The sequence below is a fragment of the Helicoverpa armigera genome, chromosome 9 (genome assembly GCF_030705265.1).
Source record: "Helicoverpa armigera isolate CAAS_96S chromosome 9, ASM3070526v1, whole genome shotgun sequence".
NCBI lineage: Eukaryota > Metazoa > Arthropoda > Insecta > Lepidoptera > Noctuidae > Helicoverpa > Helicoverpa armigera.
This window is the reverse complement of record NC_087128.1, coordinates 8,650,717-8,665,355: the sequence shown is the minus strand read 5'-3', so window position 1 is coordinate 8,665,355 and position 14,639 is coordinate 8,650,717. Positions and strand designations below refer to the sequence as shown.

The window sequence follows — 14,639 nt, the reverse complement described above, 5'->3', positions numbered from 1 at the left end:
TCATTAAAACCCTTTGAAATACACGTAAAGTCCTTAAAACTAAGATTTCGCATAGGTGCCCGCTTTTTTTTGCAAAAGAGTGTATTTCCAAAATAATTATTAAAATTATTGAAATAGATGCTAACGTGTTACCATACATTAGTAAGGTCAAGCAAGTACTGTCCCAAAAGTAGCTGAACAACATAAGCGTCAAAAGTAGATTAACACACGGCAACATTTAAAATACACTTTGTTAACCTAATTTTGTATTTACTGCTGTTTAGTGACTTTTGATACAATGATGTTCAGCGACATTTGGATTGATGGTGTACAGCGACTTTAGGAATACTAGTGCACAGATACTTTTGAAATACTCGTGTTTAACGACTTTTGTAAGTTTCTGGTGTACAGTCCATTTTGTTTCCTAGTTGCGACTATAACTTATGGCATTTTATTGTGAACAGGTGTTTTGTCATGTTGATTCTGTTCATCGACTTTTGGCGCTGACTGTACGTACTACAGTCTACAAGATCTATTAATAAGCCAATTGTCACAAAACCAATGATCCGTGGTGCGATCAAGATTGAGTGAAATCCGAAGCAATAAACTGGAGAATAAGGGAGTCCATCAAAAGCTTTCAACTACAGCGCTATAAGTTTGATTGAAGTTCGGCGTCGAGTTACCGAGCCGTTATCACTCCGTCTCTCGTACTACATAAACAACGCTATAACACTACGTAGATATACTTACTTGGTAGGTAGATACTTTGCTGAAATTTTACACCCGTTGACTTTAATTGAAGTAATTTTAACGTTTGCCTACCTATAGAATATTTTTATTAAGCGAGTGGGCCAGTATCTAAAACAATAAGCGTCAAACCTAGCCAAGGGAGTCCATAGGTAAGGGTTGACTTTTTATAGATTTTTCTTTAGATAAATGTATTGTAGATTCATGTACCTAATTTCTTTCCACTCCACAGCTGCTTTTGCTTCTGCCATCAGACGAATTTCAGCTTAGCATTTTAATTAAAACAAGATTCGTTAGCTATAGCTATATGATAACTCTACCACATAGCTAACGGATTTTATCGGCCGTTTACTCAGAAGGAAAAGAGTAAATTCAGTGTTTCGTAATTTAATTTAATTATTCAATACTTCTTAACAGGGGACTGAAGCCGCATTCTGATGAAGACGTAATTTTAAACAGTTTTATACGTGGAAACCAATTTTAAGAGTTTCATAAATCACACGAACGCGTAATACCGTCGAGACGTGATAAGCATCAGCTGTTAGAAATTCCACATCTCAAATTAGCACATACTTACTAAACCCAGTAACATGCTAGCTTCTAGGCATATTCAATGGTTTACGTGTATTCCACCGTCTTACCAAGATGATATAACCTTAAAGTTCCTAGATATAAAAATAATATCAATAGCGACATCTAGCGGCGGAACCTAAGTTCTGTTGATAGCCAAAATCTTACGAGCACGACCATAACTTAGCCACAATGTGATTTTAAGGTAACCTGTGAGTATTAAATTGGAACTTTATGTTATAGCATAATAGGTACATATTATAATAGCTAAGGTTTCTAAGCTAAGGAGTCTTTATGAGAATAAAAGTTCGGGTTTTACTCAAAGCGTGTAGCATTTATTATGATCAATTCAACAATATTATTTGTACATTTCAATGTAACAATGTAAACATTCTAAAACTATTAAAATACATCAACTTCAAGCTTTTCATTCGCGTATAACAAGTTCATAAGTGCGTGTCTTACGATTTTTTTCATAACTGCGATTAGTCGCCACAATTTCCTTTTGCAATTTTTTTAACTGGTTCCCTTTCTGCAATACTGCTCATTAGTAAAAAAAACTTAGTCATTTAATAAAATATCACTGGTACTTATTAGTTACTCGTATAAACTGGATAATAATTTCATAAGCATGGTTATAATGTACCTAAATGTACTGAGGTTAGTATGTTAAGTCATATGGTACCTACATACTAATTTTTAGTTTTAGCAGCAGAATTAAGCATCGCGTGCAATTCTTTGTGCGCTAGCTTGTCAATGTAAAGCCTTGGAAACAATTATAAACAACATAAAACTTTCTTACACTAAGGATTACCGCTATATTAATAAACAAAATCAGACATTTGATTTATCTCTTGTTGGTAGAATCAGTCGGTAAAAAACTCCATCGCGTGTCTCTTATGGAATGTCATACAATTTAAATAAAATTAGTACTAATACGCATACATACACAGATTAGTAGGTATGTATGTCTATAAAATAACAGTCAGGCCCAGCCCGTTGGTAGTGTCTAGATATAAAAAAAAACTTACATCAGTCGAACTGACTGATTAAACCACCACAGCAAAGCCATAACAGATATGAAACTACGAGTATGTACGAAAGGCATATGGATTAATTGACCAAAATGGTAAAAACTGGTATAAACTTCTAAGCATTAAAGCCTTTAGTTACGCTCAAAGAAAGCCTGCTGACATATAAAAATGTGATACTCATTAAATCCAACTTTTAGATAAACAACCTCGACTCTCACAAACTAATAAAACGAATATGAAAGAACGGTAAGCTAAATTTTTACTCTCGTTTAAAGGGTTAGTACCTACCTATATTGTTACTTATTTAGTAAAAAAAATGTATAAGTATTTTATGTACCTACATTTAAAAGATGGACTAATTAGTATAACTTTTTTATGTAGTTTGCCTATACATAGAAATAAGTTATTCATAAGCAATTAATCGCTCTCATGTTTAGCAGTAACATTTCTATCAAGTTTACACATATCGTTATAGTCACAATTGTATATGGTTTCGTAGAAGTATTCCTTCAAATGTTTCAGTGGGCATAGTTCGTGTTCGCACATCGGGAGTTTGATGATCTTCTCTTGGTGTAGGGTTAATACGTGGTCTCCATCCTTGCATCTGAGGATAAAAAAACATCATAATTCCAATGATTTTTAACACACTTATATTAGATTCACTTATATTGGATTCACTTATTACTAACAAACTATGTACCTATGCAAAAAAATCTTGGAATCTTTACCCCAATTCCCAGTCTTAATGATTTTTTTAATACTGAATTTAACTATTCCAGGCCCAAGTTCACCAAAAACATAAATGTCAGTTTTATCATACTAAATATTTGTTTTAAGAAAAACAGTTGTAGGTGAATTGGGCCTTACTCGAAAAAGTGATAAAAGTCTCTACCATTTAAATATTTACGTGTCCCTCTAAACAGGGCATAATGTAGTAAGTAATAAGTAGGGTATAATATAATATAACCAGAAAATTCTGAACTGACGATGAAAATTAAGGAATACCCATTGTACCGCGTTCACCGTTAATCATGAAAACAAACTTCGGGACTAGTAATTGCCGGACATTTATTATTAAGCAAATACGTGTTTTCTGCCCGTTCCATAAAACGTGCGCAATAAACAGCCTACGTGACAAACTTCATTTTTATGAAAATTCCATCAAAAGAAATTTAAAATAATTGTTTTAAAGGAAAACATGGTGACATTGACCTTTCAGATTTCCCATAAATCGTGGGTTTCCAAACGAAATTTGGTCAATAAAAACATAAAGCTATCGCTACGTAGAACACGTGGGTTTGGATTTGCAAAAGCGGTTTAAAAACCCAATATGAAAAAAATATACAAGTACCTACATCACCGGCCTGTTTCTCTGAATTACAATGGCCATCAAAACAAATATTAACCTATTTCTTGGTAACCGCAGTTTATTTGGTACACAACATTGATACAAACCATTCAACAATAAAACTCTGGTCCCATTTTGTTCGGCCGAGATTTATATTATGACTTTCTGCTTACATTAGCGCGTTGAAGTGGTAATTAATCTGTATTTCGTTTAACACTTGAAAATCTGGATGAAGTATTTATACTGTAGGGATAATGATGTTGAAATATAATTTGTAACTATTGCTCTTTCGATTTTTTTGTTGGTCTCCTATTAGGTACCTACTTAGGTAGTGGGTAATTTGATTTTTTGAATCTTACAGAACATGATCAAGAATCAAGCTTACTTAATTAAATAAGCTTACTTAATTAAGGTAGCCTTAGCCAGCCAAATCAGTTTTAAATCCAAAAATAACCATTTCTGGAAAACCAAAACTTTCAAGATAATTATAATATGGATTTACATAATAAACCTGTCGCCAACCATAGTGTTCAGGCAGATGCGACGACGAGGTGCGGAAATTCAAATCTAAAATACCAGTTTATTTTTATCTCTCTTTTAACTTCAGATGAGGCGTGATCTTATCAATCGCGCTTAGTAATATATACCTACATCAAAGCAAAAAATATCACTCACTTGAACAGCACAAACGCCAAATTAGCGGCAAAGCAGTCTATTTTGGACAAGTTCCATTCCCTGTCCTTAACAATAGCGTCTCCTCGAAGCGGCACCGGCGGCTGATACAACTGCATATGTGTCAGGATTTTCAGGATAGTGCCCGAATGAGTGAACAGGAATATTGAACGTAACCCATTCTCTTTGCTGAAAAATAACATACATATTGATTTTTTGAAAGGGTTTTTTTTTCAGATTCCTGCCTATTTTGGAAGGCGCGTAAAATTGATTGATTTTTGTGAAGTGACGAGGATCCCAGCTGTCATTTGAAGATTTTTGGCAGGTCGGTCGTTAAGGGTAGTCAGAAGTCGAAATGTCTGACAACCAGTATTATAAAAGGGTACTGAGTTCCCGGGTAACTGGGTTGAGGTCAGCTAGGCTGTTAAAACACTGGTACTCAGGTGCATGCAGTTAATCTCAAAGTCGACCCCAACGTAGTTGGGAAAAGGCTAATCAGATGATGATCTTAGAGGAATGACAAAGAGTGTAGCACCCTCAAAAATTAAAATACATAGTTTGTTACCTAAATTTTTCAAACATATTCTTAATGGCCATGCAAGCTTGGCGATATGATAACTCGTGGCCATAGCCGTCGACCCAATACGCTTTCAAATCGTGGTAATATTCAAGCACCTGAAACATTAATCTTAAATTGCTTTTTATGTAATAACTTTATAACTAGCACCCTGTTAAAATGTACCCTACATGTTAATCGAACATATAAGCTTTATTATTACCAAGTTCAAATTTATCGCGATTATCAGTCAGTGCCAGATATAGATAGGTGCACATAACTTCCTCTTGCCTTACAAAGTTAAAGTTAATATGTAGAGAATAATAAGTTACCTGTATACTCTCTGAATCAAACGCATAACACCATGGCGATATGTGATGTTTGTCCCACGAAGTTTCATATCCACAGAACTTGTACATTGTTTCCACAGTTTCTGCAAATTGTTATGGAATTCATAAATGAACCTATAGACATTTATAGTACACTATTTAAATAAGCATGGAAATACAGCGTACATAATTAATGCAGAGTGTATAGACTTATAACACATCTATGTATGTATAAGTACAGCAGTATGTTTTAAACAGAGAAATAATTACCATAACATGGTTGGGGCGCGTCATTGAGGAAGTAGGTAATTCAAAATATGCACATGTCGGCACAGGCGCTTACAATAATTACCGAAAAGTTTACACAAGCCAATACAATCATTTATTTTGGAAAATGTATCAGTGCTATAAATCAGGTAGACATTACGTTTTTTGGAGCCACTTGCGTCATATCTAGCGATAATAGGCATCATGGTAAACAATTTTTTTATGACTATATAACAGACAACGCCACAACTAAGGGTGTACAGAAAAGTTACAAACACCAATACAGTGAAATCTGAAGAATGGAAACTGTGACAATGTAGCAAAGCAAAGCAAGCTGTAGTGATAGCACAACACTGATATTCTTACAAACCCCAGTTCAGTACTCTATTAAGACCCAGTCTATTGGACACAAACTCCAATGTCTTGTTCATTTCATGACTATGAGTAAACAACTTAGCCTCCTTGTAAGTCTCTGGATTTTTCTTAACTTGCTTTTGCCACCTGTCACAGTGTTTGTAAAACTGAAAAATTGCAACTGAGTGAAGAGAGAAGCTAGGAGTTAAGTAAACTGAGTTTTGTTTTTTATTTCTTATTTTAATAAAATTAGAAATTTAATTTACTCGTAATACTGGATCGACTCTCGTGGCTGGCTGGAATATTATGTCTTTAGCCTCCCTTCGTTCAAACAAACCATTTGTGAAGTGCCGAGCGCTCTGCTGTGCTCTTTGTGTTGCTGTATAGCGGAACTGAAATAAATTTCAAAAAAAGAACTAAGCATTTAAGTAAATACTCTTTGGAATAATACTTCTCACATTAAATACTTTTTTAACTTCTTTAGTGCAATGTCTACAGTACTTAAAAAAAATACTTTATAAAATACAGACTATCAAATTCATGATCATAATTAAAAGCTTACCAAAAATGTTTTATTATTATATTTTTGTTTGATAGCATTAGGAAATCTTTTCTGCATTCTCTCGGCCATCAATATCATTTCATCTTTGCCTTCTAATGTTAAATGACTCTCTTCTTCCGGATCGATATCAAAATCCCAGTCTTGTAAATCATTTAATTGTTGATTTGTTAATTGACCTGAAAGTTTTATAAACATTTAAACTGTAAGATGATTTTTATTGACTAATTATCTAAAATACAGCACAATCAACTTCCAAAACAGCTAAAAAATATAATAAAGGTTAGATTTACCTTTACCCCATTCATGTTGCCTTAGAATTTCATACTTTAAATCAACAAGAGCTGACGCTGCTTTTATATCTTTGCGACCTGGTAACCTCGTGCCGTGACGAATCACCATCCATATTTTTGTGTCTTTACAATCTGAAATACATGAAATCATTCATAGACTTAACTCTTAAACCAGTAGCGCATATTCCTCAATGAAACAGCATTATATTTATATCCTACTTCCTACTAATATCCTACTAATATTATAAATGTGAAAGTTTGTGAGAATGTATGGATGTATGTTTGTTATTCTGTCACGCAAAAACGGCTGAACCGATTTGGTTGACATTTAGTATGAAAATAGGTGATACCCTGGATTAACACATAGGCTACTTTTTATCAACACACCACGCGGGCGAAACCGCTGGCGGAAGCTAGTAACTAAATAAAATAGCACAAACAAACAACATAACAAGAAATTAAAGTAAGTAACATTGTTTTTAAGTAATACTAAAGGTTTGAAAATAGTAGGTTGATATTGAATTCATACTTACTTGGATACTTTATTCTTGTATCATTCTTGTTAGACCTAAATCTGTAAGGCGTGCGTGAACCCAGATGATTTCTAATATAACTTGTTTTTGAACCTTCTTCAATTACAGATCCTACTTCGATCGTATTGTATGTTAAGGCTAAAAGAAAAGCTGTGATAAATACATTCATAATTTATTTTTGAATTTTGTAATCTTGTTTTAAAAGGAACTTTCGATTTTGTGTAATGTTTTTTATTGACTCGGAATTTTTTTTAATAAATAAAAATGAGAACTGTGTTTTGATTTGAGTGTTGTTGTGACTTAACGAATGACAGATGTCGGCTTTGACAATGACATTGATCCGTTGACATAAATGTTTACGTTTAGGAGTTTTCAAAAATAAGGGAGGCCTCATCATAAAGCCAGAATAGCTTTCTGAATAAACTCAGTTCCGGACACTGGCTTCAAAATTCAGAATGATTATCCTCCTCTTAAATTGTTGTAATAGTCCAGGGCAGATCTGGCTTTGGTGGTTAGGAAGGTCACACAGACGTGGTCAAGTCACCAAAAAAAAAAAAAAAATTCACTATATTGAAAAAATAACTGGGTGCAGGACCTAGGTAGACGACTAACTATACAAACCTGAAGTTGTCTCCATTTTTTAAATTAGTTGTCCATCTAGATCTCAAACTAAGCTCAGGGGAAAAAAACAAATAAAACCAATACTAGAATTGTTAGACAAATATATTTAATTTCATAAGTTACAGAAATGTTATTCTACTTGTAACAATACATTTGATTGTTGTAATGTTGCTTTTAAAGTGAATGGTTTATTTAAACTTTCAACATTGAATGTTTCAGTAGCAAACTCTTCACTGTCTGGATTTTCATGCAATGTAAAACTTATGTCAGTCACATCACCTCCTGCATCAATACTCTGAATATTTTGTGCATAAGGAGCAGTTCCTTCCTTAAACAGTTGAACCGTTTGATCTAAATACTTCAGATAAATATCTTTTCCCAAAAATTCAACTTCTGTGTTCAAGTCATTGAGTGAGAATTCTGGAATATCCAACAATAATCCTGCTTCCCTGGCACATCCCACTGCGATTACTTCATCTGGACTTATTCCAGAAAGTACTTCAGCTTCAGGCAGCAAGTTAGCAATTGCTGATTGCAGCTTGGGTATCTTCATACTACCACCACAGATAACTATTTTATGAATTGGACCACCAAAGCTTTCAATGACTTGCTGTGCAGGCTCCATGTATTTGTTTATCTTTGCTGAAATCACATTTTCAAACCTTGCACGGGATACATTTTGGCTCCAGTCAACACCATCTAACAGTGATTCAATAAATACATGAGCTGAGTTGAGTGTTGAGAGGACATGTTTACAATTGTCTGCATGTATCAGTAATTTTGCCATAGCGCGTCTACTTTCTTGAGGGTCTAATTTCCATTTTTGTCTGAACTCCTGTGCAATATAGTCAGCTAAGTCTTTAGTCAAGCACTGGCCACCTAGGTCTGATCGATAGATATTCTTCTCAATAGTCATGAATCCACCTGAAACCTTTACTACAGAAACATCACATGAGGAACCTCCAAGCCTGTAGACTAATACGTTCACATCCTCTGCAGTCTCTTCAATGTTGTAGGCAAGGAGTGCAGCTGCGGGCTCACTGATAACTTGTAATACATCAAAACCAGCCAGTTCAGCACACTTTGTGAGCCTTTCTGTACTTGCAGTGGACCAATGCAGTGGTGCAGCCAGTACTAGCTTCAGGTCACCCTCATTGCTCATAGCATGACTGGCAATGGTAAATAATTTTGCATATATTTTCGTAGCAATGTTGTCAGGGTTAGAATAGAGTGTAGTTTCACTTGTTTCGAACTCATATACCACTTTGTCGTCATTCTGGATGCGGCACGATGAGGAGGTCTCGACGTATGTGAGGTCATCCGCGTTGAAGTCAGTGTTCATGAGGCGCTTGTTATGTTTTATGATAGATTTGGATGAGGGCTGTCCAGATTTGGCGGGCAGTCCAATCTCCCATTCTGTGCCATTGAGCGCTACAATAGCAGGCGTCACTCGATCTCCAGCATCATTAGCAATGATTAACGGCGCACCATTAGAATATGAAGCCAAAGAAGCCGAGCTGTTTCCCAAATGTATTCCGTATGCTGCAGCCATTTTACTCGTAAGTTGTGGATTTTATGTATTAAAAATAATTTATTTGAAATAGTGTTATTTTATCACAGTGTGACGAATCCTTTGTTTCAATAAATCACAGGAATAACTCAAATTTTAAACACAATATAACCTACATAGACACAATCTCAGGCCCAAACACATTTTAATTTTTGACTTTGACGTATCGTTTGACATTTAACATTTCCTTTCTTTCAGTCGCTAATGTCATGGAATATTGTAGATTAAAAACCCCAAAGTAAAAATGCCACAATCCAAAAACTTTAATTACGCAATACGAAAAAATTGATATAATTTAAATAATATTTACATTCAAGAAATAAACTTCAAATATAAAATTATACTGCTAGCGTAGACAACTTGGCTGGCTGGCTGGTTATCTGCCATAAAAAGTATTTTAAAAGTAAAAAGATTTTCTTTTTAAAAAAAGATTATGGCTGTAGAGCGGATTTTTTTACATTAATCAGCCAGTTAATATGGAACGAATAGTATAATTTTACTTAATAACAGGTAAATTACATAAATATCGTGCGGACAGTCGGTATTGAAAATTAATTAAACAAAATTAATAGGTAGTATCTTTATGCATCAGTTTTTTTTTTTGAAAAATAATAAGTGCAATTAGCTTAATGCCTTTGCTATGACATCACTTGCTTGAATAAAAAAAGACAATTAAGCGGGATTTAAAAAATGTAACAAAGATGTCTATTAAATTTAGAATTGAATTGACAAAATAGTTAATTGGAATGGAAACGAAGCAAGAAGAAGATGAACAGAAGACTGTTCTGGACGGTCGTCTTCAAAATATCCTGAATATTTTGTCAAGGTGTAAAATTGTAAGCATAAAAAAAAATGTTTACCTCAGATATTTTTACACATAGCTAAATATCTATGTACCTATTATAATTCATTCCTACTTTTATTAATCACTCCATGTATAAAATAGGACTTCGCTAACGAAAATGAAGAATGCAAAAAGTTACGAGAAGCTAATTCGAAGTTAGAGCTCGAATTGAAAGAAGTTCGAGAAATGGAAAAGTCCCATCGTTACCATCTACTGACATCACGAGAGATGATAGGCAACCTTCAGGAGACCGTGTCACAGCTGGTCTATCTCAAAAGAGACGTAAAAAGATTAAAGGAGCAGATATCTTTGAAAGATAATAACATTGCGGATATAGAAAAGGTAACATCTCAAAATTCCTTAACTTCAGTTTGGTTTTTATAGTGTAGAAATAAGTTCTTTTTTGTATACTTTTCAAAAAATCTGTATGTATTTTTATCTATACTAATATTATAAAGCTGAAGAGTTTGTTTGTTTGAACGCGCTAATCTCAGCCCATTTATCGAGGAAGGCTATAGGCTACTTTTTATCCCCGTACGGGAAGTAGTTCCCACGGGATGCGGGTGAAACCGCTGGCAGAAGCTAGTTTTAAAAATAGACATAGCAAGGTGTGTGGTAGGTAGAGACAGTTAATGACAGTCAACATTTTGGCACATTTTATAGGACAAAGAAAATGCTTTACAAAAACAACACGAAAATATAATGAAGTTGAGGAGTGCTTATGAGACACAGATTGAAGAGTTGAAAACGGACAGTAAAAGGGAAAGTAAGTATTTATTTACGGTGCCCCTTCTAGAACCAATATTTGAATAGAATCTTAGAATCAGAGCCTCTAGTTCGGTACCTACTGGGGCCCGATTCTCCCAGTTAATAATGTCAAAATCGAATAGAAATCGAATCGCAATATGATCGCAAATTCGCAATAGCAGTTTTAACCATATCGGGCATTCTGCTACTAATATAAGACCAATCGTATTCCAACGACATTCGATTGGTTTGCGATTGGTCTGCTATTTTGGTGATTTTGGTCTATACGGTAGTTTGCTCTACACTCATATTGCAATCGTAAATTATTTGCAGACAAAACGATTCATTATTGAATGACAGTAAAGGATAAAAACGTTTATTTCAAGGAAAAAATAGATGCCACATACGCTTCAATCGTAATCGAGTCGGGATTGGCTCTCAGTCGAACCAAGTCGAACGTGAATCGTATGTCGCTTAAGTAAACTTAGGAGAATCGGGCCCCTGGTCATCCATCTAGATGGAGTTTTCAAAAACCTTTATGTAAATCTCCATCACCATTGTTCTGCCCTTGTAGGTACGTAATATTATTTGCAGCCATATTTCTCGCCATTCACACTTTTGATTGGATTCTTTGATAGGTATGCCCCCTTGCTCCATATCCACCTTGCTCCCACATAATAATTATGTTTACCTAAAATCTTCCATACAGAATATTCCTGAATGACCTGAGTCCATCTACTTAGGTACTTACCATTAAAAATACTTTATAAATAAGAATTTGGTACAAAGTTCAACAGATGCAGCAGGAATGTGACGCTCAGGTGGCACAGTTCACGTGTGTCATCGAGGAACTTCGAGCTAAGATGCGGGAAATGGAAGCTGAGCATAGGGACAAGGTTTGTTTAAAATAATTACCTACTTATATCTTAAGATATAAGTGATGTGGGTCATCATCCTCCTGCCCTTGTCACAATTTTATCAGGGTAGGATATGGAAGGTATTAAGCACATCAAGTAGGTAATCGAATCATCAAGTATAGATTGACTTTTGACTGGTTTAAGAACTACCTAACGATAATTTTTTCACGTTTTGAACCCGAGGATTCATTCCATATAAATACTTAGATCCACAGAAGAATTTGTCAGTTATCAAGTATGACAAAGTTAAGTTTGAACTATTATATACGATAATACATTGCTCTGAAAATCGGTGAATTTTCTTGTTTCTTTATTTCGGCAACTATGACAGATCAACGTGGTAGTACTGGAATATGAGGAGAAGGTACAACGCGAGGCTGCGCGTGCGACCCAACTGCAAGAGGAGCTGGCCAGAGAGACTGCCCGCACTGACCTCAACATCGATGCTTATAGACGGGTGGGTTTCCAATATCTTTATGGTTTTCTATGAAAAAAAAAAAAAATATCTTTCGTTATTTTCTATAAGTACATTTGTATGTACAATGAGTATGACTTTATGAGAGCCCAATTTACTGTGCGATGTCTCATTTTATGAATCCAAAGCTTTGATGTCGATGCTACAAATCAGGTGTTTGATTTTGCGGTCAATAGTAAATGGGCCACGTTCTATATTGAAAGGAACCTCTGGGAAAAAAATCAAGCTCGGGCTATAGTTAACGTTGTATGATGATATAGTACCTATTTTGTGTTGGAAGATATCTTCTAGTTTTCATAATGAATAATAATGTATAAGTAATCCTGCCTTTGCTGGATTTGCTGTCAAGAAAAACAGACAGGCCAACAATTTCTTTAACTGGCTACATCCACTTCCGGCGTTCCCCTACACTTAAGTAACACAGACTGACAGACATTTATTACTACTTACCTCTGCGTAATAAACTATAGTTTTAGCTCGTAGCGATATAATATAATTACGTATTTGTGGCCCGACATTGGCCATTAAAACTGCACTTAAACATGACATCATTATGGAAAGGTGCTTAATGACAGCTATAACATAAGATTATGAAACGCTTTCACTAATTTAATGTTACGGCTAAAGCCCGAAGTGCGGTTACCCGGCTACAACTAGGTGTAACCGGCCATATGCAGCTAACCACGTTAAACTCAGTTGCATACTCTTATCTTCGGCTAGAAATAGGTGTAGCCGTAGATTCTACACCTAGGTGTAGCCGTGGCTAAAGTTAGGTGCAACCTATTTCTCATCGGTTATATATTCATTCGTTTTGTAGCGATTGGAGGAACTAGAAGAGAAACTAAAACAAAGTCAGTTCAAGCAATACTTACAAAGCAGTTATCCATCTCAGTATGAAAATCACGTTGAGAGACCCTATTCTGCTAACAGGGAACCTTATATAGACTATCATAATGTCGACACAAACCCAGTACAAGACGTAAATAAATATCCTTTGCCAACTTCGCAAAATAAAGCACAGAAGACTGCAAACAGTTTGCAAGTAATTTACTACGATAACAAAAATGACCGAACTCCTAAAGCGAAAAGTTCCGAGAAAAAAGGTCTGTTTCATATTACTAAGAAAAGGAAACTCTACAACGACAAAGACTTCCAAGAGTTTTAATTTAATTTTTGTGTAATTGTTTAAGTTATAATTTGTTGGTAATAAATTGCACGTTTTGTCCGATTGTTTTTATTCTTCTGTTTCGTTCACTTGTCACCTACAAGACCTGAGGTACCTACTTACCTTCCTTCGCTAGACTTACCTATTTAAAACTTGAGCTTATAATTATTAAGTATAACTTGGTGATTCAGCATCCAATCTGCATTGTCAGCTAAAGAATTAAGTCAGAAGAAGTTACGTAGACAGCTGCATGATGCAGCAGATATTGATCTTAAGATATCAAAACAATTAGACCGATATTTTTAATAGACCTTCCGACATTAAATAACAAACCATTATATAAGAACAAAATGACCAGAAATTATTTCATTACACATAGCCTCGCCACAATAACTATTCATAACGAAACAGCAATTATGTTAGCTACGGTGGCTCTTTCTAATTTAGTTGCTTTATCTGATAGTACCTGTTACAACAAATAAGAATGCGATTATGAAAAGAACTACATGACTACATACTGGGTAAATATTCATAAGTTACATCACGAGATGACCCACATATCGTCGTTTAAATCCTACCTACTTCCCCTGAAGCGTGAATTGCTTTATTAACCACATTATTTGGTTGGAAATAATTTATGCCCTGTAATTACAAGTGTGCACGAAATATTTGTGCCATCTAAACTGTTTGGACATGCGATTTGTGGCTATAGTTTCATTGAATTTTAAAAAACAAATTACAGTAATTTAGGGAAACTGATAAATATGCAATTATATCTAAGATATACAGTTGCAGTATCCTAAGCTGTATAAATACCTACATAATTATCTCCTGCAAATGAGTAGAAACCTGCAGTATTGATCTGCATTAGGTACTTATTATGTTGCAGACCGTACGTATGCAAGCATTTACAACAGATGTTATAAAACAGGTAGATCTGGGTAAAACGAATGGGAAAGTTATACAAATACAGACATACAGTTCAAATAGGCATAATAGCATGCTGTCTAACAGTGAAAGTGTAGAGAGATGGATGTAAGTATAGCGAAGCTTATCTGG

General features: G+C 34.8%; 3 protein-coding genes across 3 annotated transcripts; 1 reads left to right on the top strand and 2 right to left on the bottom strand.

Moving 5' to 3' along the window:
* Positions 1-1,609: 1,609 nt before the first annotated feature.
* Positions 1,610-7,552, bottom strand: LOC110372554 (multiple inositol polyphosphate phosphatase 1). The gene is made up of 9 exons (XM_049839222.2): positions 7,242-7,552; positions 6,709-6,840; positions 6,419-6,594; positions 6,123-6,248; positions 5,873-6,023; positions 5,239-5,339; positions 4,916-5,025; positions 4,354-4,539; positions 1,610-2,934 (listed from the first exon to the last, which is right to left on the bottom strand). Exons 1-9 carry the CDS (start codon positions 7,408-7,410, stop codon positions 2,748-2,750), a joined length of 1,338 nt encoding a protein of 445 aa, XP_049695179.2. The 5' UTR covers positions 7,411-7,552; the 3' UTR covers positions 1,610-2,747.
* A 396-nt stretch (positions 7,553-7,948) lies between these two features.
* LOC110372585 (heat shock 70 kDa protein 14) lies at positions 7,949-9,593 on the bottom strand. The gene has a single exon (XM_021329394.3). The coding sequence runs from the start codon at positions 9,412-9,414 to the stop codon at positions 7,993-7,995; it is 1,422 nt and encodes a 473-aa protein (XP_021185069.3). The 5' UTR covers positions 9,415-9,593; the 3' UTR covers positions 7,949-7,992.
* A 535-nt stretch (positions 9,594-10,128) lies between these two features.
* Positions 10,129-13,635, top strand: LOC110372591 (tropomyosin-2). The gene is made up of 6 exons (XM_049839229.2): positions 10,129-10,268; positions 10,379-10,618; positions 10,940-11,042; positions 11,813-11,919; positions 12,272-12,397; positions 13,233-13,635. The coding sequence occupies exons 1-6, from the start codon at positions 10,179-10,181 to the stop codon at positions 13,578-13,580; spliced, it is 1,014 nt and encodes a 337-aa protein (XP_049695186.2). The 5' UTR covers positions 10,129-10,178; the 3' UTR covers positions 13,581-13,635.
* The last annotated feature ends 1,004 nt before the right edge of the window (positions 13,636-14,639 follow it).